Source organism: Furipterus horrens, unplaced genomic scaffold (genome assembly GCF_987537825.1).
Source record: "Furipterus horrens unplaced genomic scaffold, mFurHor1.1.pri manual_scaffold_1, whole genome shotgun sequence".
Classification (NCBI taxonomy): Eukaryota; Metazoa; Chordata; class Mammalia; order Chiroptera; family Furipteridae; genus Furipterus; species Furipterus horrens.
In genome coordinates this window covers 150,935,773-150,960,751 of record NW_028327171.1, presented here as the reverse complement: position 1 = coordinate 150,960,751, position 24,979 = coordinate 150,935,773, and the positions used below count along the sequence as shown (strand labels likewise).

At 34.6% G+C, this 24,979-nt stretch overlaps 1 protein-coding gene across 2 annotated transcripts in view; it reads right to left on the bottom strand.

Annotated features, from left to right (window-relative positions):
- The window catches only part of GALNT13 (polypeptide N-acetylgalactosaminyltransferase 13), a 514,019-nt gene that overhangs the window by 61,216 nt on the left and 427,824 nt on the right, over positions 1-24,979 (bottom strand). For both annotated transcript variants that reach the window (XM_090267489.1, XM_090267494.1), the window contains exon 10: positions 1,056-1,195. In XM_090267489.1, the coding sequence (XP_090123615.1) occupies positions 1,056-1,195 (140 nt within the window). The remainder of the gene's footprint in view (positions 1-1,055; positions 1,196-24,979) is intronic.

Below are 24,979 nucleotides of genomic sequence, written 5' to 3'. Positions count from 1 at the left end.
TAATATTATGATCTACAGAAATGGCAATTTCAACTGCACAAAATTAATAACTATTTTCCAAATGCGTTATATGATTGCTGGTGAAATGCTTTAGTTACAACCAATATTAAATTAGTTTTAGTTCACAAACCTAATCCCCATTAAAGTGGAAAGTACCAATGAGGAGCATATAAGTCAAAAGAGATAATTCTTATTTTGAGCAACTCAATATATTATGAATGTGCTTGTACAGTTATGATGAAGCCAAGTGTGTATTTCTAAAGATAATATTTTTGGAAAAGAATAGTTTTTAGAAGATCCAGAAAGTCAAAACAACTTTAATAATAATACTAAGATGCTCCCTGCAGTTTCATTCTCATATTTCATGAATGTACAAGGAGTCTTCCAGAGCCTACATGGTGTGCGACACTGCAGGAGACTGAATATCAAAGCAGAGATTAAGGGTACAGCTACCTTCTGTTAGGCCAGACATTAATGCAATTTATAAAACTATAAATGATGCTCATCTTCTTACCAGTTGATTTTGCTTTGGAAAATATATTATTTTTCAAAACTGTTACTTATACTAACATGTAATGAATTTTTACATTAATTTAGTGAGTTAATAAGTAGGCCTTAAGGTTAGCAGTTTTAGTTTCAATCCAGTAAACATTAATAGTTATAACCCACATACACAAAAGATCTTTGAGGTTTACAATAAATTTAAAAGTGGAAGGTGCACTTGAAACCTATATAATCTTATTAATTATGCCAACCCAATAAATTTAATTAAATATAAAATTAAGTTTAAAGAGTGTAATATTCATAGGACCAAAAAGTTTCAGTTATTGGTAAAGGAACAAGAAAATACTATTTATTCAGTCTTAAACTACCCTTATGCATTTACAGATCCCAATGATAAAGATCTTTATGGTCTTTGTAATCTGTAAGATGTCATTTAAAATAGATCTATTAAATACTCTTAAAGCATTTCATTCATATCATTAAAAAATATTGAGCTTTTTAGAAATTGCTCCATTTTCAAAATAAATTTATAACTTAACCAAAAGTCATACCTCACCAAGTGAGTAATAACGTCTTGGGATCTGGGAGTCCGGGTAGATGTTTTCGAGGTACCAAGAAAAGGGCTTGCACTTCAGATTTTCTCTTAGTGTTTTTCTGACTGACACATCTCCGTAATCCACTTTGACAACACCTGGAATATTTCAAAGAAACACAAATCAGTTTGTGCTATTTTTGATTTAGTAGTGTTCCACTTTAATTTGTGATCATTTTTTTCTCTATAATTTCATCAAATTCAATTGCATATGCACCTGCTAGTACACTGATTTTTTTTTTTTTTTTTTTTTTGCTAACATTCAATTAGTACATTAAATTGATATAGAAATAGTTTTTCCATTGGTTAGGACTTTTCAAATGCAAATATTTATCACCAAGTACTTGTACTTCTTAGAGTGAATAATTACTCAACTAAGTGTAAATTTTTATTAATTAGGCATCTCATAATCAAAACTTAGCTGAACTGTGTGATAATGTGGTTGTTTCTCTTTACTAAAAATTTCAATAACTCTAATGCCTTTGTTAATGCTCATATTTTCCCTACAGAGTCATTTATTCACCACCTGTAGATTTCATGACAAATTTACTATATAAATATAATCCTCAACAATGTGTAGCACTTATTATTGCATGTTCTAAATTTCCCTTCCCCTTCTTGAACTTCTATTCTACCTAGGCTTACCATAGACCTGATTTTTTCTTTTATTGATTTTTTTCTTGTTTAATTTTTTGATTTAATATAAGCCACCTGAAATGCTTGGGCATATTAGTAAGTAAATAAGTATAAAGAAACTAACAAACAAATGGAATATACTCAAAGGTGTATATTAAAATTGTTTAGCACCTGGAGAGCATTATACTAAGTGAAATATAAATACCATATGATTTCACTTATTTGTGGAATCTAAGCAAAATAGAGACAGACTCATTGAGAGCAAGGAAATTAGGGGGTGGAGGGATTAAGTGAAAAGGAAAAAGGGCTCATGGACATGGACAAACAGCCTGGTGACTGCAGGGGGCAGAGAGGCATAAGTGGCATAGGAGGGTTAAATGGTAATAGAAAAAATACAATTAAAAAAATTAAAAAAAAACAAAAATTACTTAGCTTTACTTCATAACAGAATACATAATATGAAAATGACAAAAAATAATAATGCCACTAATTTTATATAAAAATGTGGTGATGTGATTTGCTCATTATTATGAATATTAAAAATGGCATTTGACTAACTGTGATAAGATTACAATTATTTCTGATATTATTTTGAAAGGTCTCAATTTAATAGGTTTATTTAAGATCAGTAAGCAACTAGACTTTGGCACAGAATAACTGGCACAGGATTTTCTATATTCTATTACAACTAAGCAGCAAAGCCCATCAAGCATTCTGTAAAATAAGAAACGCCTGTTTAGACAACCTAAATGTCTACAACTAATGCCATTATTTAGGTTACTATACTCAAAAGCAGCAACACTCTTGAAGCCCATTACCTGCTAGTTTCACCCTCCCTACACCGTCTCTTCAGAAATTTTGTTTTAGAAAATAAAATGACTTGGTGTTCTCAGAAAACATTCTGCTGATGTTTAGTGGCTAAAGCATTTCCTTCTAAGAAAAAATGCTGAATTTTCTAGCTGGTGTTTGTATAGAAAACAATGTCTTTGGATGTATTATTTATTTATTTATGCATTGGATATTTTATAATCTTTTTCTTTTATTAATTCTAGATGGAAGGAAAGGGAGGGAGAAAGAGAGGGAAAGAAACATCAGTGTGAGAGAGAAACATCAATAGGTTGCCTCTTGTACGCACAGACCTGCAACCCAGGCATGTGTTCTCACCAGGAATAGATCCTGCAACCTTTCAGGTTGCAGGACGACACCCAACCAACTGAGCCACACTGGTCAAGGCACATTTTAAACAGATAAATATTTGCTATCAAAACAATTTTATTTAGAACTTCCATTGTGGAGTTAAACCATTAAAAAAAAAGGCTTGAAAACATTTACAAAATAGATCACTAAAAGAATATCTTTTTGTGTTAAGTACTATGGCTACCGAAATCACCTAAATGATAGTCTTCAAAATCATATAAAGAAATGCTATTGGGCCCAGGGATAAAATGACACTGTAGCTTCAGAGGATTTAGTTCAATAGTCAGTTTTATTGTTTTTCAATTTTTGAGGTGGGAAAATTTAATTGAGGTGGATTGTTTTTATGGAAGTAGTCTCCCTTTTTAAAATCATGTTAAGATTTAGTAAACCTGGCTGCAAAGTTTTTCCCAAGGAGTGTTATATAAGCAGTTTTCTGATTGGAAGGAAGTCTGAAGTTTTATTTGCATATTATTTTACATTAGTTAACAGAAAACATTATTTTTGCCCATATAAAATTTAGCAAAGGGTAGTTGGTGGAGAATATTACTCTAACCACCTCTAATCTACCCCTGTGCCTTGACACTGCAACTTGGGTTTTATCCTAGTCCTAGATAATTTAAATTATTTTTAGAAATGCAGAAAACTACATTGCGCTTATCTTAATATTTTCATTAGGGTATTTTCTTTTTTCTTCTGTAACTATATTATCTCTACTTAGAACTAAAATATTGTGTAAGAAACAGCAATGCTCTCCAAACATTTCATATAGTCCCCTACATTTTCCAGGCCCCTGCTCCTGGCCAAAGAACTGTGGGGGAAAGGGACATCTGTCGCTTCTAGTCTTAAAGATAAAAGATCAGGTATGAGACCCTCTCCAGCTTTCTTTTCCTCCAGTAGAGGAACTGAGGGGGCCTTGTACCCCAGTGGGTGTAGCTATAAGATGGTGAGGCCTTTGTTGGCCCATGTCTTTGAGTGATTGTGAAGTAGAGCCTGAATTAGATTATTCAGACCCATGGCTTAAAATGCTGTTGGCCTTGTTTTCTAAGCTCTTAGTTCTAAAGTAGTTTACCCAATTGCTTACCCAAGAATTTTGCTAGGATTTCTAGAAGACATCTCAAATTTGATGTCTAAAACAATTCTCTTGCTTTTCCAATTTGCTCCATCTTCAAGGTTCTCCATTTTGGTAACTAGAACAAATGTCCACCCATCTCTTTAGGGCAAAACATTGGAGTTCTCTTTATCTCACATACACATATTTAAATTATTAGCATTTTCTGTTGGCTCTGCACTTACAATGTATCCCCTCCGCAATCCCTTCTACCATCCTGGTCTTCCTCTCTCTCATCTTGCTTAAACTAGCATTATAATAGTTTCCTAACTAGTGTCCCTGACATCTTATATTTCTCTATCTATTCATTATTCATCACTGCCTGCTCCCTAGATAATATATTTTAAATATAAATAAAAACATGTCTATCTTCTTCTCTAAAGCTTCAAATGATTGTCTATTCTCTTAAGGATAATTGACAATATCTTAACCATTATTTAATATCCTTTATGAACTGACTCCCAGTTAACTCTTTGAATTAGTTATCCATATTCACTTCTTTGTAGCTACATTGGCTTTTGCTGTTGTTGTTCTTGTTTTTGTTTTGTTTTGTTTGTTTTGCTTTTCTTCTGACGTGCCAACGTTATACCCAATTCATAGCTCTGTAGTCATCCTTTTCCTGTCTGGAATGATATTTATCCTACCCTGGAACTTACATGAGCTGTCCTTCACTTCATACAAGATTCTACTCAAACTTGACTTCCTCAGATTCACCCTGACCTCCCTATCATAATGATTGGCTCAGCGATGGGTATATAAACACACTAGCCTAATAAATGTATACTGAGAGTTTGCTAGTTGAAGCTGACACTCTGTTACCTTTGGAATTGCTAGCTATATAAGACTGGAGCTTCTGGGGCAATCATATAGAGAATTCTTTTAATAGTGATGCCAATACAAGAGTAAAATGAAGAGATGGAAAGAGAAAAAAAAAAAAAACAAAGAGAGCAAAGTCCAAGCCAAGATAAAGTCAGAAGATGTTTATTTATTTAATTCCAAATACATATGAGGTCAATTTCCTAGGCACTTGGGATACATCAGTGAACAAAACAAGTGAAAGTATCTTCCTTTATGGAGTTTATTTTCTGGTGGAGGAAGACACACAATAACACATTAAAAGGTGATACATGCTATGTGACAAAAGGAAGGTTGCAATAGAAGAACTCACTGAATTTTTACTTTTTTTTTCAAAGTCAATAAAGAATTACAAGTTTTAAGGTAAATCTTTCAATAGGATTTGCATAAACCTTTAAGGGTTTTGATAATAAGATAAAGGTGCATTATGAATTAGAAAAAGAGAGCATTTGAACTAACTACAGCATTGCAGGTTTGATTATAAAGTTAATGATAACACAAGTTGTTATACTTTATTAAATAACTTGTTCTTTATTCATCATTTTAAAATTTACTTTGTGGCATTATTAAGTTTAGACATGTAGGACATTCAAGTTTTAAATTTTTAAATAGATAGTAGATTGAAGATCATAACAATCTCAGGTATATTTTTCCCTAGTAGATGCCTGAAAAACCTAGCGTTCTGGTTCCCCTGTAATTAAGGTACCCAATAACAGAACAGCTGAAACTCTCGGCTAAAGCTAAGAGTTTTATGTGTAAGCATATGTATTGCAGATAGATTCAAGAAAAGGGGAAATTATATTTCTTTAATAGGGAATGCTTAAGAAAATTAGTAGTGTATCTAATTGACAAAATATAATTCATAGATTGAAACAATTCTGTCTGTGTAAGAATACAAAAAATATTAATAAAAATATAAAATATTTTTATTATACTATTATTTTAACAAAGTAAAATAAAAATTTGAAACAATAAAAAACAATAATAAAAATAGCACATTCCCCTTGTTAACTAAAAACAAAAAGAGCAACAACTTAATACATCTATTTTTCCTTAAGCACAAAAATTAAAACTATGCAGCTAATCATAAAGTTTTTATATCCAATAATTTCATATTAACAATATACTTGCATATTTTAGTAGACCAGTATACATAATTTCAGCTAAGAATTTTTTTGTGAATTTTCAAAATTTCCTAACTGAAATATATCTCTTTATTATGTTATTTAATTTGAATAATTGTTATCAGGGCTTTATTTTTATCTGCATTCCTTTCTCTTCAAGAATAATAATAAAAATAGAAATAATTTTTAATCCAACTAATTATTATATTATAGAATATATAAATACTATTCTGTGTCAGAGATTTAGCAAATTATTTGGAATATTTTTATTATTCAAAATCACTCTTTAAATTAATCATTTAAATTTTTATGCATTCTTGATATGTGCAAAAATTACCAAGTCTCCTAAACAATCATTTTTAATCATCACTGGATATAACAGCCTGATAGCCCATGCCACCTAGTAATACATAGCAGTTATCTGTTGAACTCAGTTAGCATTTACTATTATGACTGCAATTTTATTTTAATGGAATACATATGAAATAATAAATTGTACAAAGATCATAGCTATGTCACAAAGAAGAAGCAAATATCATGCAACTTCTCAATTTATTTAAGTCTGTCTGATCTCTACAGTCAAAAGTTTAGGCAGGTCTTGAGGCTAAATTTTCTAGGTAATTGCCTCAAACTTCAGTTCAATTTGACAATAAAAATTTTATATTGAACTACGTGGTTCCAGATGAACAAGAATATGAGTAATAAGAATAGTGAACCTTTGCAAGTGCCTTTTAAAATAAAGGTCAATTTAGTATCAGTTGAAGCAAATCAACTATAAAATTCACTCTCTAGGGAAAATAATCCAAGCAAAGGCCTTCATGGCAGTGTTTACCAATCTTCAGAAGCTAGTGCAGTCAGAATAGTCACCTGCTCCTAAACTCACATATTTTATAGAAAATGCAAAGAGGTATTGAACCAATGAAACCACTGCTGACATAGCTTGTGTGTCTTGTTTTCTGTTGTCTGTTTTTTTATCTCCCCGTAGTAAGGAAAAATTTACAATTTATATGTTTATCTTTTAAAAACTCCTTACAGTTCTTGATAATTATGTATTCACTGTAGATAAATCTAAAACAGATCGATATATACAGTAAAATAAAAGTTATCTGTAATACAGCCACATTTACATGTTGCTAATTATTTTTCTAGACTTCTTTTATATATATAAAAAAATTATTTATACTGTAATATGTACTAGTAACTTGCTTTATTCCTAAAACAGTATGTCACAAAGACTTTTTAGGTCAATTCAACTCTTCTGTAACTTTGTTTTGAATGCCTCTATGGCATTCTATTTTATAAATTGGTAAAAACTTATTTGATCAGTTTTCTATAGTTGGATATTCCAGTTGTTTCTCATTTTAGACATTTTTTTTTCATTTTCGACTTTAAAGTCAATTAATATTTATACTTTTATTATGGCCTTGATTATTTCATTAGAATAATCTCTAGAAGTGATGCATTTTGAGAAATTACATGCTGATTTTAAAACTTTTAATACCCCAGAATGGTATATCAAATTTACACACTTTAACAGTGTTAAGAAGTAAACTTCCACCCTGGTCAGGAGGCTCAGTTGATTGGAGTGCCCTCCAGTATGCCAAAAGGCTGCAGGTTTGATGAGGTCAGGGCACATACCTATGTTTTGGAATCTATCCCTGGTCTGGGCACATATAGTGAGCAACCAATTGATTTTTCTCTCTTGCATTGATGTCTGTGTGTCTCTGCCTCTTTCTCCCCCTCCCTCCCTCTACCCTTCCCTTTTTGCCTCTCTCTCTAAAATCAATAAATATATCCATATATCTTTGGGTAGGATTTTTAAAAAAAATAAAATTTATTTCCCTTTCAGAACACTGACTATTTTAACTTTTTTTTTTTTTTATCCTCACCCAAGGACATGCTTACTGATTTTAGAGGGAAGTGGAAGGGAGGGAGAAAGAGAAACATTGATTGGTTGCCTTTGGTATGCCCCAAGACTGGTCTGAATCTGCAACTCTGGTATGTGCCCTGACTGGAATAAACCTGTGATCTTTTGGTTTGTGGCATGACACCCAACCAACACAACCACACTGAGCAGGACTTATTTTATTCCTTAACTTACCACTTTTTGTTATGTGGAGATAAATGGTATCTCATTATTATTTAAAATTGATTACGAGTGATGATAAATCTTCTGTTGGCTTTGTCATTTGCTCTTTTATAAACTACCTATTCTTTCCTTTTTTCCCAGTTTTCCATTGAAGTGTTCACTTTTTGATATATAAACACTCTTGATACAAAGATTTTTGGAGATAAGTATTGCAAACATTTAATTTTTTATTCTTATTTTGACAATACAAAATGGTAAAAATTATCCTTTGTGCTTTGTATCCTTCATATGATACTTAGAAAGGCTTTCAGTATCTTGACATATTTTTTAAAAACATCCTGCTACATCTTCTCCCATTCTTAAAATTTTTCACTTAATATTTTTACTTTATTTAACTCATTATCACATGAAATTTATCTTAGTGTATTCCAAACCATGTTCCTTTCTGGATTTAATTGTTTTTATTTGTATTGTTCATACACTATATACATTCTTGAAATGATTCACTTGACTTTGTTTCTATTTTGTTTTAATGAAGCACACTAACCAGCTCTCAATTTTATTGCTTGAAAAATCTGTAGGCCATCTAATTTTATAATTAAATTTTATCTATGATTAGCTTAGCTTAATAAAGTTTAATATATAGCTCTATATTTAGATGACATAATTTTGACCCTTGTGAAATGTAAATGAGAATCTGTATTATGATGTTGGTTTTCATTCAGAGTAAATAAAGTAGTTACTCAAAACTTATAGTTTATAAAATGTATACTGAGATCTTTGAGTATTTCATCACATTATTTTGCTTTGTTTTCCTGTTTTGCTTTTAATAGGAACTCTCAGGAGCAATTCTTTTATGAACTCAGAAAAAGAAAAGCTATGTTTTCCCTTGCAATTGATTTATTTTTATCTTTAAAACACTGTTAACTTTACAGCTGTTTTCTATCCAGTATAGCACATGAATTTAGAATTTCTGAAGCCATCTCAGGTCACTTTCAGAATAGGAAAAGCATTCATCTATCCATCCATGGCATGACATTACCACAGCATGGTTAGGTCCAAGAAGTACTGAAAAAACAGACAGCATTATTTAAGGGATCTCATGTTCTTAATTCCACAATAAACACTTTTATATATACTTTCTCATTAAAACTCTATAACATTCCTATATATTATTGTTGTTCTTATTTGTTTTAAGAATGAAAGGACTGAGACATTAAATAGTTAACTTGCTCCAGCTTACTTAGAAAATAGAAGGATGAGGATTAAAAGTCACTCACATCCATGTAATACCAAGGTTCAAGATCTTACCACTCTATTAGAATTAGACCAAAAAACAAAAACAAAAACAAAAGTAAAAACTGAATAAACTTTGAAAAACCTATACAGAGATATATTTCCCTGGGTGGTGGTACAAAAATGACGATTCCCTGGGTGGTGGTGCAAAAATGATGATTATCACCCCATTAAGAATAGAATCTACTTGGAAAATTCTCCTTTCCTGAAAGATCAGTGTGGTCCAAGGTCCTCTACAAACTTGAATTCATAGAAATAAATGATCAGTAATGACACAATTGGAAGTCATTCTATTGATTTGACAATTAACACAAGCCAGAACATTCCAGTATACAACTGATTGACCAAAATATGTCCAATATAGTACTTTACAAATTGTGTCTAATCAATCACTAATTCTTTAGGATGCTAGATATAACTGTTTCTTCAGTGCTATAACAATCTTATGTTATTATACCACCTCTGAAACAGTGATATATTTTATAATAAATGATATTGTACAATTGCCCTTGGAGAGAAGACTACAGTATTACAGTTGTCCCTGCTTGAGCATATGCAAGCTTGTTTTCCTCTTTGTGGAATAACTAGCCAATTGTAGTTTCAGTAATTAATTAATGGGCATTTTAACCAATGGGCATTTAAATATATCCTAATTATTGTATGAAAGCTCTCCTTTAATACTTCTGGTAAAATCAAGAAAGTATCGAGATTAAACTTTGGTGAATGGTTTCAGGGACTTGGAAGAAATCTCAGGGATAATAATGTTTTAAGAAAGCCTACATTATCAATCATCTTGAGGGCATTGAGAATGACAATGGATGGAAAACATATACAGACCAGTAAATCTGCCATGAAAACTGATTTTAAAAGTTAGCTTCAAAATGTGAAGTTATTGAATTTATTTTGCTTAATTAAAAAAAAATGTATGAATAAGGATTAGATATAATCCAAAAGTTGTGCCTGGATCAATTTATATCTAAAACAGTTCCTTAACATGTTGACCCAAAGAATGAATATACCTGTTGAGAAGGGCTAACTGGGCTCATATTTGTAAACAAAGACAAGCAGCCATTGCTAAACAGGGGCATCTCATGCAAACTGCCTGCTTTCCACACTGAACTGCCTATTTGCACTGTGTTCTTGCCTTCTGAACCAACCCTTATAAAGTAGTTCCTGGAATTGTATTTCAACCAATAGGACAGAGACCTTTCCCATCCAATTGGAGCCGCACAGCTGCATCCTCATTAGTTTCTCCATTGACCAATCAGAGTGGCTACATTTCAACCAATTAGATAGTCCCTTTTGGATCAACCAAACTGTGAGGATTTGGAGTCTTCATTTGCATGAAGACTGACCAATTAGGAACCAGGAGTGGGAACTTCTTTCTACATGTCAGCTCCCCTCTGGCCCGGGAAGTGCACTTTTAGTTTCTATTAAAGACTATGTTTCCCGGGATGGAGCTATAAATTGGTGGGATCTGCACAATGGAAGAGACCTGTCTTGCCAGACCTAAGCTGTAACACCAAAGCTGTAACAGCAGGGCTACTTCACTCAGGCCATCTCATCGCTGTGCTGCGCCACAGCCGTGCTGTTTCACATTGAACTGTTTGCACTGAATAAAGTCTCTCTCCCTTCTTACTATAGCCCAAATTAGGGGTTCCCGTTGGTGTTGAATTGGTGACAATGACCTTTGGTTGACAGGAACAAAATAATTATAATTTAAAAGGAGTCTTACATTACAGTTTAATTGGAAACGTTTTTTCTTTGTACTACATAATAAAATGGTGATCTTTAAGCTAATGGTAGCTTAAATTAGATAAAAACGTGTTTAAAATTTATTATCTAGACATATTTTAATAGAAGCAATGAGCTAAAAAGTTCAGTAGGTGTCTTTACTAGAGAACTTCTCAGAACTTTTACTATGCTACAGTGTATTTTGAATATCTAAACTAGGTAATATTTGTACTTTTTCAAAAATATGAGACAACCTTCCACTGAACCATTGAGAAATACACTTTTATTGTATTTTCTGTATCTAAGTAAAAATATTAATCACACACAGGACATAAATTAATCCTATTAGAGAAAAGCCATTTCTGTGTGTGTGTGTGTGGGGGGGATTTATATGCTTTCAATTTTTTCCATTAGAAAGTTTCCTTTATAAGATTTTAATTAAACCAAGAAAATGGTAGTAAATATATTTGTTGGCATGTATATTTCTGTTCGGGTCCCAAAACAGTATCTGGAACTAACAGATATTATTTAAATATTATTTATACTACTCTCTGGTACATGTTCTCTTTTCTCTCTTATTCTTTCCCTCCAATTCTATTTCTCAATTTTAACACATATATGTGTGCAAAAAACATCTATAAATTTGTTTTTATTGTTTATAATTACTACTGTATAATTAGTAAAAGTATTTTAGACTTTTTAGATATATATTTTGTATTAATCTTGATATAAAAGAATTTGAGAGAGAGATAAAGTTTATGTAAAATATAGCTCTAAAGAGTTACTTGGCCTCATTAAGAAAGAACATTAAAAAATTTAATATTTAAAAGTTGCATTATCCCCAGTCAAGATAGAGGTGTAGGTAGACACGCTACAACTCCTTGTACAACCACAGGAATAATTACAACTAACCAAAACCAAATAACACCCAGAACTGCCAGAAAATCAAACTGTATGCAAGTCCAACAACCAAGAATTTAAAGAAGTCACGTCATGCAGATAGGTAGGAGGGGCAGAATGTGGAGTGGGAGGTGGAGAGGCATAAAGATTCAATGTGGCATGAGAAGGTGGCAGTAGTGGCTGAATGGGCAGTCCCACATCCATGTGTAGTAGATAAAAATTGGGAGGGATATCTTGGGGGCAAGCAATCCCAGCCCCAGGCTAGACAGCACAGCCCAGGGTTCCAGCACTGGAAGATAAAGACCCATAACTTCTAGCTGTAAAAATCAGTGGGGGTTGTGGCAGTGGAAGAAACTGTCAGTTTCTAAGGCAAGTCTGTTTAAAAAGCCCACATGGACTTAGAATGTATGCAAACCCACCCAATCTTGGATTCACCACCAGGGAAACAGCTGGAAAGGCACCTCTCACATATGGGAAGTGACTGAAGTGACTGGAAACAGGGAAAGTGCTGGGCAAACGTCCAGAAACCAGGAAGCAGCATTGCCCCCTCTACAGACACTCCCCCCACACATAGCCACAAAGCAGTGAGTGGGTGGCCCCACCCTGGTGCATATCTAAGGCTCTGCCCTTTAATAATTAACAGGTACACTACCATAGAGAGTCTTAGCACAGAAACAAACACAGGAAGGTTGCCAAATTGAGGCGACAAAGAACTATGACCCTAATGAAAGAATAGAACAAAACCCCAGAAAAGAACTAAACTAAATGAAAATAGTCAACCTTTCAGATGCATAGTTCAAGACACTGGTTAACAGGATGCTCAGAGAACTCATTGAGTACAGCGATAACATAAAGGAAGAGATGAAAGTTACACTAAGTGAAATAAAGAAAAATCCACAGGGAACCAGCAGTGAAGAGAAGTCTGAATTCAAGAAAACAACTTGGAACATAAGGAAAAATAAACATTCAACTAAAACAGAAAGAAGAAACAAGAATTCACAAAAACAAAATTGAGGACAGTATAAGAAGATTCTGGGACATCTCCAAAAGTGCCAACAATTGAATCACAGAGATGCTAGAAGGAGAAGAGAAAGAGCAAGAAATTAAAAACTTAGTTGAAAAAATAATGAAAGAAACTTCACTAATTTGGAGAAGAAAATGGACATATAAGTCCTGGAAGCACAGAGAGTCCCAAACAAGTTGGACTTAAAGAGGACTACACCAAGACACATCATAATTAAAATGCCAAAAGTTATAGATAAAGAGAGAATCTTAAAAGCAGTAAGAGAAAAGAAGAGAGTTACCTACAAAGGAGTTCCCATAAGACTACCTGCTGATTTCTCAAAAGGAACTTTGCAGGCTAGAAGGGACTGACAAAAATTATTAAAAGTGATGAAAAGGGACTTTTGGCCAAGATGGAGGCATAGACAGGCAAGCTACATCTCCCTCCACAACTAAGAAGGAATATAACTACCTCAAAACGAGAAACAACTAGAAGTTCCAGAAAATCAAACTGCATGGAAGTCCAGCAAACAAAGATATAAAGAAGAAGTACTCATCCAGACAGGTGGAAGGGGCCAAGCTGGGGCAGAGAGGATGCAGTGTGGTGGCAGCAGCTGCCGGAAAGTGCAGTCACACATTTTAAAAAGTCAGGAGGGTGCCCTGGCTGCTGTGGCTCAGTGCATTGAGTGTCAGCCTGCGAGCCAAGTGTCTGTGGTTCAATTCCCCGTCAGGGTACATTAGTAGGTTGCACGTCAGGTCCCCAGTTGGGGGCGCGAGTGAGAGGCAACCACACAGTGATGTTTCTCTCCTTCTCTTTCTCCTTTCCTCTCTCTTTAAAAAATAAAATAAAATAAATAAACAAGTAAATAAATACATAATTTAAAAAAATAAGTCAGGCGGGACGCCTGGGGAGCATTCCCAGCTCCTTACTGGACCTCGCAGCTCATGGTCCCAGCACCAGGGAAAATCAAGCTTCATTGCTTCTGACTATACACACCAGTGGGGGTTGGGGTGGAGGCAGAAACTGCCGGTCTCAGCAGAGTCCACTTGTTTAAAGGGCCCCCACAGTCCTATAATGTATGCAGAGCCACCCACTTGGGGAACAAAGTCCAGGGCAGCAGCTACAGGTGCGCCAGTCCAGTGCGAAAGTGGGAGAGGTGCCTGGAAAAAGGACGAGTGCTGGGCAGGCAGCATTGTTTGCTCCCAGACCCCTGCCCCACATACAGCACCACAACATAGTGAAACAGGTCGCCGTGTACTGACAAATCTCTAAGGCTCTGCCTCTTAAAACGTAACAGGATCATCAGCTCTGCCTGGGATGCAGAGACAAACAAACACAGGAGCCTGTCAGAATGAGGAGATAGAGAAGTATGGCCCAAAAGGGGGAACAGATCGAGGTTCCAGTGGGAGAACTAAGCGATGAGGAGATAGCCAACCTAACAGATGAGGAGATAGACAACTTAACAGATGCAGAATTCAAAACACTGGTGATAAAGATGCTCACAGGCTTGACAGATATGCTGAGTATGGCAAACGCATAAGAGAAGAAGTGAAGGCTATGCTAAATGAAATGAAGGAAAATCCACACAAAACCAATGGTGAAGGGAAGGAAACCAGAGTTCAAATCAATGATTTGGAACATATGGAAGAAAAAAACAGGCAACCAGTGAAGAATGAGGAAGCAAGAATTGGGAAAAATGAGGAAAACTTCCCAAATTTTGTGAAGGAGATGGACATACAGGTCTGGGAAGCACAGAGGGTCCTGGGTGAGCTGGACACAGAGGGGACCACACCAGGATGCATCATGATTGAGATGTTAAAGGTGAAAGATAAAGAGAGAGTCCTTGGGTCAGCAAGAAAGAGGTGGAGATTTGCCTACAGGGGGGTGCCTATAGATCTATCAGCTGATTTCTCAAAGGACATTTTGCAGGCAGGAAGGGACTAGCAAGCAGCATTCAATGTGATGAAAAGCAACCTACAACCAAGATTATTCTATCCAGCAAAGCTATCATTTAAAATGGAAGGGCAGATGAAATGCTTCCCAGACAAGGTGAAGCTAAAGGAGTTCATCATCACCAAGCCATTGTTATATCAAATGTCAAAAGGACTTACTTTAAAAAAAGAAGATCAAAACTATGAACACAAAAATAAATGACAGCAAACTCACAACTATCAACAACTGAATCTAAAAAAATAAAAACAAAATCCAACTATGCAAACCAGAATATAAACAGAATCATGGGTATGGGGATCATTTGGAGGGTTATCAGCTGGGAGGTGGGAGGGGGAGAAATGGGGAAATGATGCAGGGATTGAGAAGCATAATTGCTAGGTACAAAAATAGACAGGGGGAAGTTAAGAATAGTATAGGAAAGGGTGAAGCCAAAGACCCATGGACATGAACTAAGAGGGGTGGGACTGCTGGAGGGAAAGGGTTTACTGGTGGAGGGGAGCAATGGGGGAAAATTGGGACAATTGTAATAGCATAATCAATAAAATATAATTTAAAACAGTTGTATTTTCCTAGTGTATATTTAGTTAGCATTCTTGCTCCAAAGCCATTAAGAAAATCTAATTATATTTTGATTATGAATTATTAGCATAAAAAACTAATATGACCCAGGAAGTCTCACATGAATTGGTTATCACATCATACTAACTCAAGTAATACCTGAGATTACATTATGGGACACATTAACTCAAAGAAATATTACATAGACATTGTCAGTCCTTGATTATCTAGGCTAACAAAATGTATACCTAGGGTATATAACTTTTTCAACAGGAAAGACTTATATATGATTTAAAGATTTCTATTTATATAGCAAAGGGAAATAATTCTGTATACATGTAGATATGATTAAAGGAGATTAAGAACACACCAGTTTCCCTAGGGACTACTGGTTCAAAATCCCTGGGTTTGAATTCCGCTGTGCCATGTATTGAATGTGTGATACACAATTTATGTAACCTCATAAGGCCTCGGTTCTTTCTTCTATGAAGTGGGCATAATAAAAGCATTTTCCTCAGAGTGTTACTGTGATTATTACATGAATTAAAACACAAAACACTACTTAAACAGTGCATGGTACATATTAAGTGCTCACTCAAAGTTACCTATTATGTTTGTTGTCTTAATATTAATATGGACCTCAAGGGGCACATTATCTCTTTACCTAAGGGTGGGCTAGTTATCTTCTATTGTATATCAGATGAATGGGGTGGGAAATCAACAGCTTAACTTTGGCCCACTTGCCCTTTCAGTGAGATGCATGTCATACATTACTTTCAAGACTTCACAGTTTCACCCCTGCAGGTCACTTAAGCATTTTTCTAAACCTGAAGTGCTAATAAAATGAAGGTGAAACTCCACACATCTCTGCACCTGTCATTTCCCCTGTCCATATTTGTGCACTGTGGTGATTTTGACACATAGCCATGCAAGAAAAAACTAATTCCATAATCATAGACTTTCAGCTAAAAGGATGCACTACTATTATGAATAGTAGATAGTCAGGTGTTTTTTTTTTTTTTAAACTGTTCTAAAAGAACACGTTCATTTCCATTTTGAAAGGAAAATTGCAAAAATATTCTCAATTTCCATTGTTAACCAATTTACCCCTCTGTCCTGAACCACTATAAATGAGGGAGCTAGGAAAGGCTATAGTATAGCCATTAGTCACCCTCAGGACACTATGCACTGTCTATGGAACAACCAATGACAAAAATTTCAATAAGCATGAGTTTGACTTATGATTTGGGGGAAAGGCAGAACAACATATTGCTCCGAGGTTTTCTATGCAGCATTTATCTTCTTCCAGCACAAATCATGTCAAAGACTTGATATTAAAAACAAAGCAAAGTTTATTTATTGTGCACATAAGATACAGTTCACAAACCAGACTTAACATTGTGTGGTATGAGAACTTCTCAGCAGTTACTAAATAAGGTCAACATTCAGTCATGATGAAAGGAGGCCAAGCGTGTCAGCCATACTACTGAGATGCTAAAATAGTCTTCTACATAATAGTCTAGTACTCTATTGCATAGAGAATTCTAACATGTCTCTTTTCTTTTTTACAGCTTTGTATTTTTCTCAGGATGTCATTGATCTAAGGCTATGCTACAGTATAATTCAGCAAACCCTCTGGGTCTGCAGAGGTGATTGGGTCGCTGTAGCAGAAGGCAGAATGTCAACCTCTTGAAAATAGCATATGTGTAATGTAGTTTCTTTTTGTTTTCTAGTGAGGGTTTGATTTGTCTAGGGAAAAGGAAAGCATTTTGATTCATACCATAGCTATGGAATTCAAAGGTACAAACTCTGAAATATATCAGGAGTCTTTCTAAAAATATAACCAATCGTGCAAGCATTGATTTAAGCTCCTCACTTTATTCTCTCCTCTGACTTTGCTTGTTGAAAATGGCTAAAACCTCAAAATTGTTGGTTAAAATATGAAGGAGGTAGTTACTTTCAGTACAGTAAAAATCTACATCTGTATAAAATCACAACATTGCACGAAATTTGTATGTGTTTGAATTAAATTGATCTTTCACAGATGAAAGACTCAGGGAGTTGATTGGACAGGTGTGAAGTAGCAGAGCTGATATGTGAAAGAACTTGCTTTGGGATTTAGGACTTCCAGGTCACTGCCCTTAACATCTATCTGTTCCTCCATTCAACATATTTTCATTGTTTCTCTCCCTGCATTATATGCTTTACTGGGTGATAGAAATAAAATGTTGAACAAAAACTCTATAGTCTCTTCCTCCACAGCTTAATCAGTAGTTAATCAAATAAGCAACACAAATGAAAATGATCAAATGTTAAATTGCAAATGTATTTGACAGATGTTCAAGGTGTACAAGTGTGGAATAGGCAACTGATCCACACTGGTGCTCGGGCAGGGGCAGGAGAGGGAAAGCTCTCTAAGGAGGTGAACATTGAGTTGAAAAGGTAATCAAAGGTGAGAGGGAAGAGGTGGAGAGTGAACAGGGAGGACTTTCCAGGAAATGCCATCTGGTTTTACCACTTGGGAACATATTAATATAAAAGTTGTTTTTATTTGGCTATTATCAAATTATTCACTTCTTTATTTCTGCATTATTTTCTGTGGCAGACATATTCTAAGATGGCTCTAATTATCCCTATTTCCTAGTGTTCATGCCCTTGTGTGGTCGGTCCTTCTCTCTGAGTGTTGGTGGAACCTGGAGTTGTTTCTTACCAAGATAATATGGCAAAAGTGAAGGGATAGAACCACCATGATACTGTTTCATTGCAATTGTAACTAACATCTTGCTAACAGATTCTCTATTAACTCCCTCCCTTATTGGCTTTTTTAAATTAAGTTGCCATCTTGTAAGCCACCCTAAGTATGGAGAGGCCCACATGGCTCAAAATTGCTGGTCAATAGCCAGTAAGGAACTGAAGCTCTCAGTTTGAGAATCTGAAAGAAACTAAATTTTGACAATCACACGAACTTGAAAGCAGATGCTTCCCAGTCAGACCTTGAGATGAGACTGCAGCGCTGGCTGGCTGACCTGTTGATTGCCACTGTGTCACAGACTCTGAAGCAGAGGACCTAAGTAAACTTTGCCTGGACTCCTGACCCACAGGAATTGTGAGAAAATAAATGTGTGGTTTAAGCCACTGAGTCTTTGGTATTTTTTAATATATCAGTCAATAATTAATACAGAGGGTGGAGCAAAAGTAGGTTTGTGCATGCAAAACACAATTTATCTTTCTATTATTATTTACCAATTATTGCATTTTACATTCAAACAACTGTAAACCTACTTTTGACCCACCCTGCTTTGCTCCTTTGTGTCATTTCAGATTGCATCTGAAATGTCTTCTTTTTTATTCAAATAGCATTAAGTCCTTTATCAGCTTATAAATTCTCCAAGAAAACTAAGAAAAAAAATTCTAGGGAGAATATTATGAAATTATTTAGATAATCATTTATTTCATAATAAATAGATTTTAAAGGTCTTTTTAAAAGTTAAACATCTGGAAATATTAACTGATACCATTTAAGAACACATAAAGGTTTTCTACTACCTTTTTCCCTAAAATGTAACAGAGTCTAAAAAGCATTAGGCTGGAGACTGTAGAAAAGGGGACTGAGATGATTAATGTCAGTATTTCACATATGAATGGTCCATCTAATCATGAATTCTAGATCCATCATGTACTAGCCATATGACCTTGGATCAAGTATTTCACTCTTGAAATGCACAATAGAACTAATAATTATAACTACTTCATAGATTATTGTGAGAAAATAAATGACATAAAGCATACAAAGTACCCTGGCACAAACTGAGAGCTTAAGAATTTTAACTGTTGTTATGTAAAAAAATCAGAAACACCTTTTGCTCCATTATATAAACTCTGCAGTAAATTATTTTATAACCTAATACCGGATTATTGTCTTATTTTATCCATTTTTAAAATTTTTAACTAAAAATGGGAAACATTTTAAGTTTAATTACATTTCGTCTACTAGATTAGAAAAATTTTAAAACAATTTAACTAATTTTAGAATTGAATTAAGATATTGTATGCTTCAGGTAATTATCATTAAGACAGTATTTTATTTTTATTTTTATTTTCATGGAGCTCAACAATCTTAATTTCTTTAGTTTTTTTATGTAGTCTTCAATCTTGTATTTTTGTTCAGTATTTGCTGAGTTGAAATGTACTCTTCAATGCAGTTTTATAGAACTCATTACAAATTTTTAAGAACTTTAAAATTGTATGATTACTATATAATATAGTTTAATTTCTGCTTGACAATAAACTAATGTTGTTTCAATATTTACAGAACACAGACAGACACTATGGGACCTAATTTATATTCAGCAATTATTAACACATCAGTATTTTTAAATACTTTTAGTAGTTTCTAGATAGTTAACTTTTAAAGCTTTCTTATAGATACACAATATGAAATTCAAACAGCCTTCTAAGGGACTGAATATGTGGGAGAATATTGGACAATGTTAGTAGAGAAAGATGAATTATTTAAAAATTATTTATAATAAAAGGACATTTTGACTTTTATTCATAGCCTGGTAAACAAGGTCTCTACATTTAAAGGTGATCAACAGTAACACTAACTAAAGATAAAGAACATTTGACCAAACCTTGTTAATATAAATTCAATTTAGGGCTTCCTTAAATAAGGAAGAAAAGCTACATGACGTTTTGCATGGTGGGTTTATTTTATTAGAACATATTGTTAGTTCATAGCCAACATGACATGTTTTATTATCATATGCAAATATAAATTTGCTGAGATAGACTAATGACATAAAATAAGGTGGTGGTCTTTTTTATTTTATTTCATTTATTTATTTTTACCTTTTGGTTCATCAATTTATTTTTGTCTGATTTAGATTACAGGTTTTTGTTTCAAAAGAGTACACATGAAGAAAATGTTTTATAATAAATATGAAAAAATATGAACCAAAGGGAACAAAGAGTGGTAGAAGTTACCTACCAGTATAATTGCTTAGAACCTAGTGATATCGATTGAGCAAATTAAACTTTTTTAATTTCTTTTTTATTGTTGTTCTATTAAAGTTGTCCCCCAGTTGTCCTCTACTGCTCTCCCATGCCTGCCCACCCCTGCCCCTCTCCCACAGTCAATGACCTCCCTGTTGTCCATGTCCATGGGTCATCTATATTAGTTCTTTGACTAGACCCTTCCCCTTCTTTCCCCTCTTCTCTTCCTCCCCTCTTCCCTCTGGTCACTGTCAGTCTGTTCCTTATTTCCATGACTCTTGTCCTATTTTGTTCATTTGTTTGTTTTGTTCATTAGGTTCCTGTATTAGGTGAGATCATATGGTATTTGTCTTTCATTGCCTGGCTTATTTCGCTAAGCATAATACTCTCCAGTTCCATCCATGCTGTTGCAAAAGGCAGGAGTTCCTTCTTTCTTTCTGCTGCATAGTGTTCCATTGTGTAAATGGAACATATTTTTTGATGTACTCATAGGGTGCATAGGTTCTTTTGAATTAGTGTTTCAGGATTCTTCAGATATAACCTAAGCAGTGGAATCATTGGGTCAAAAGGCAGTTCTATTTTTAGTTTTTTGAGGAAATTCCACAGTGTTTTCCATAGTGGCTGCACCAGTCTGCATTCCCACCAACAGTGCACTAGGGTTCGCTTTTCTCCACATCCTCGCCAGCACTTGTTGTTTGTTGATGTGTTAATGATGGCCACTGTGACCAGTGTGAGGTGGCATCTCATTGTGCTTTCTATTTGCATCTCTCTGATGGCTAGTGATGCTGAACATTCTTTCATATGCCTATGGACCCTTTGGATACCCTCCTTGGAGAAGTATCTGTTCAAGCCCTTTGCCCATTTTTTAAGTGAATGGTCTGTTTTCCTGGTGTTGAGTTGTATAAGTTCTTTATATATTTTGGAGATCAAAAACTTGTCTGAGGTATCATTGGCAAATATGATTTCCCATATGGTTGGTTCCCTTTTCATTTTGCTGATGTTTTCTTTAGCTGAGCAGAAACTCTTTAGTTTGATGTAGTCCCACTTGTTTATTCTTTCCTTTATTTACTTTGCCTTAAGAGATATATCAGTGTAAATATTGCTGCTTGGGATATCTGAAATTTTCCAGCCTATGTTTTCCTCTAGGACTTTTATGGTCCCACAGCTTACACTTAAGTCTTTGATCCATCTTGAGCTTATTCTGGTGTATGGTGTTAGCTGGTGGTCTAGTTTCACTTTTTTGCATGTCCATTTTTTAAAAAACATTGTTCCTGATGTAGTTTTATTTTCTACTTTAAAAGAGCCAGATATCACTTAAGTCAACATTATGTATTTCCATCCATATATTATATGTGCTCTGAAATTGTTTGTTATTATAATTTTACTTTACATAGTACAACATGAAATTTTCCTGAGGCTGGGCCTTAAACATTTTTAAAGTCAGAATTTATCAAATTTTAAGTGCAGAGAGAAGATTCCTAATTATACAAGCCAATAATATGGCATTGTGACAGAAAAGGTGCAGATCAGTGGTTAATCCAAAGAACAACATCTTTCACTTGGTAACATACAACTTTTAATATATTGCTTTGTAATGCAAGAACTTGTTGCCACCAATCTGCCCTTGCAAACTTTAGACACAATAAATGCAATTTTTATGCATGTGTAAACTATATTAGATTCGGCACCTGCAACAAAGAGGTCAGATAATGGCTTTGAAGCAAGTATCCTAGAGTTAAGCATTTTCTTAGAAGGAAGTTCAGAAAGAAGGTGTTCTTTCTAACATAAAATATACACTCCCTCTTTATCTCAAGAGGCAAAAGCTGCATCTCATATCGTTCATAAGATAGTCAACCACAGGAGTTTAGTAATATTTCTGATACATGATCAATTCTTAATCTGAACATTGAGTAAGTGCATCAGAGCTACCTCCTGCTATGATCCTTGTGAACTTCTTGGGATTCAATTTAAGAGCGGTGTGTAGGGATGGGATTCTTTTACAGATAATTAGTATTCCGCCCTAGACAAGAAACTGGAGGTGGTTTGTAGGTCCAAAATTTGAGTGTCTACTTGGGTTTGAGTACTCCCAGATGATGGGGATAATATAAATACAGTCACAAGGAGGTAGGTCAGGAAAATCCAGCTAAAAGAGGAAGCATCCCCAAAAGGCTAGTGTGTCCTCAGAAACCCCTGAGCTTTGTTCCACCTGTAGGCCACAGAGCCATTGTGCTCATGTAACAGAGGGAATTGTTAACAGTGGGGATTTCTAACCCACCCCACCATTTTTTGACATTGTTTCTGTAAATACTGACTCTAATATATAATTTGTAGATACACAGCGTGTTTCTATAAGGATCCTAGGAACTAACTTCAAAAGACACAGCACAGCTCTGTGCTGACCTTCAACCTTGGAGCCAGGATGACATAAAACCAAGATGATGTGACGCCAGGATGACTAAACCAGGGTGATGCACACCAGACCGTCACTGTCCTTATCAGACTGGACTGTGCTCGTCTGCACGTAGAGAACTTTTCAACCCCCTCCCTTGATCTCTTTGCTCCGTTCCCTTTTCCCTCCTTACAGAAACCTCTGCCTCCACTGAGAGGTGGAGGTGGACTTTGAGACACGAGTCCCCCATTTTCCCAGAAGATAGGCTTTCAGACAAGAGTCCCCCATCTTCCAGGTGGTCAGTATCTGAATAAACCTCTTTCCTTTATATCAGCACCTGCTTCTCAAGCACTGGCTTTCAAAGTGGCAGGCAGCCAGACTTGTGTTCGGTTAGTCAAATCACTGAAATATCTCCATGAGTACTCTCCTGACTACCTCATCGAAAATGGCATGACTGTTCTGCCCAGTCCCCTTTCCTTATCCTACTGATTTCCTTAGCTGCTATCATAATCTAATACACTATTTAATTATTTATTGTCCATCTTCATGCTACAAAGTAAGCTCCATGAACATAAGTATGTTTGTCTGTTTCACATCTAGATTCCAAGGACCTAGAACAGCGGTTCTCTATCTGTGGGTCGCGACCCTTTTGGGGATCAAATGACCCTTTCACATGGGTCGCCTAAGGCCATCGGAAAACACACATATAATTACATATTGTTTTTGTAGATTAAAAGATTAAAGCATAGATTGATCACTATGGTTTAATTATGTTCAATTTGTAACAATGAAAATACATCCTGCATATCAGATATTTACATTACAATTCATAACAGTAGCAAAATTACAGTTATGAAGTAGCAACAAAAGTAATTTTATGCTTGCGGGTCACCACAAAATGAGGAACTATATTAAAGGGTCACAGCATTAGGAAGGTTGAGAATCACTGACCTAGAAGAACACCTAGCACATATTAAACAATCAAAAAATGTTTGTTAAAAGTAATAGTTTATTCATTCACTTAAGTTAGGTTATGTCTATGTAACTTTTCATTTTTATTTCCTTTATAAACTCTCTTTCACATAATGTAAGGCTAAGAGAAAAACTAAAGCCACAGAGTGATTCTTTTGTTGCTAAATTTAGAAGGTCTGGGCTCAATTTTTTCACAGAGTAAGTGCAAAGGGAAAGCTTTTCTCCCTCTCTTTCTCCCTTCTCCTCCTTTTCTCTTTTTATCTGTGTGTGTGTGTGTGCATGCCAAGAAATCTTCTGATGCAAAAAATAAAACAAAAATTTCCAGTATCAACCAGCATGGGTCATAGATACATTAAAATTTTGGTTACAAGTAAAGACAATGAACAGACTGAACAGACACAAGACAACTCAAATAGCAGAAATGTAAAGACTGAAATAAATCCTTACTAAAGATGATTACTATCATCTCATTTATAATTTAGTATTTGCTGCATATACTCACCAAGCTAGTATATATTTAAATATAGACTATTTACATCACTTATTATTATTCTCAGTAAGTCAGTCCACTGTCTTCAAAAGTTCTAATTTAGAAAATGTTTCAGGTACAATTCACAAGGTCATATTTCAACTCTAATATTCTATTATTTTTTAGATTTTGAAGCTAAAAGCATTCAAAATGAGGTCTGTAGCGACACTAACAGAATTTTGCTTAGCCAGTCTTATTCTTTTCTCAGTGTGAAGTTATATACTCACATATTTATAAAGGAAGAAATTAGTTAAAGATATAGAGAATTCATCTGGGAATCCTTAGATATTTCTTATAGCTTGGGAGACAGATCTTAAAAATTTTTCTCCCTTATTTCTTTAATGTAGCTTTATGGGACCATGAAAAACCCACAGATAATATTGTCTTCGATTTATAGGAGTGTGAACTAAAAAGAAAAATTGTCATACTTTAAATTTTGTCTTATTTGCCAGATAATGTTTATAGTTATAAATGGAGCTTAACCTGCCCTTCCTTGTTTATTCTCATTTAGTGTAAAAGATATTCATTATAATTTTGATATAAAT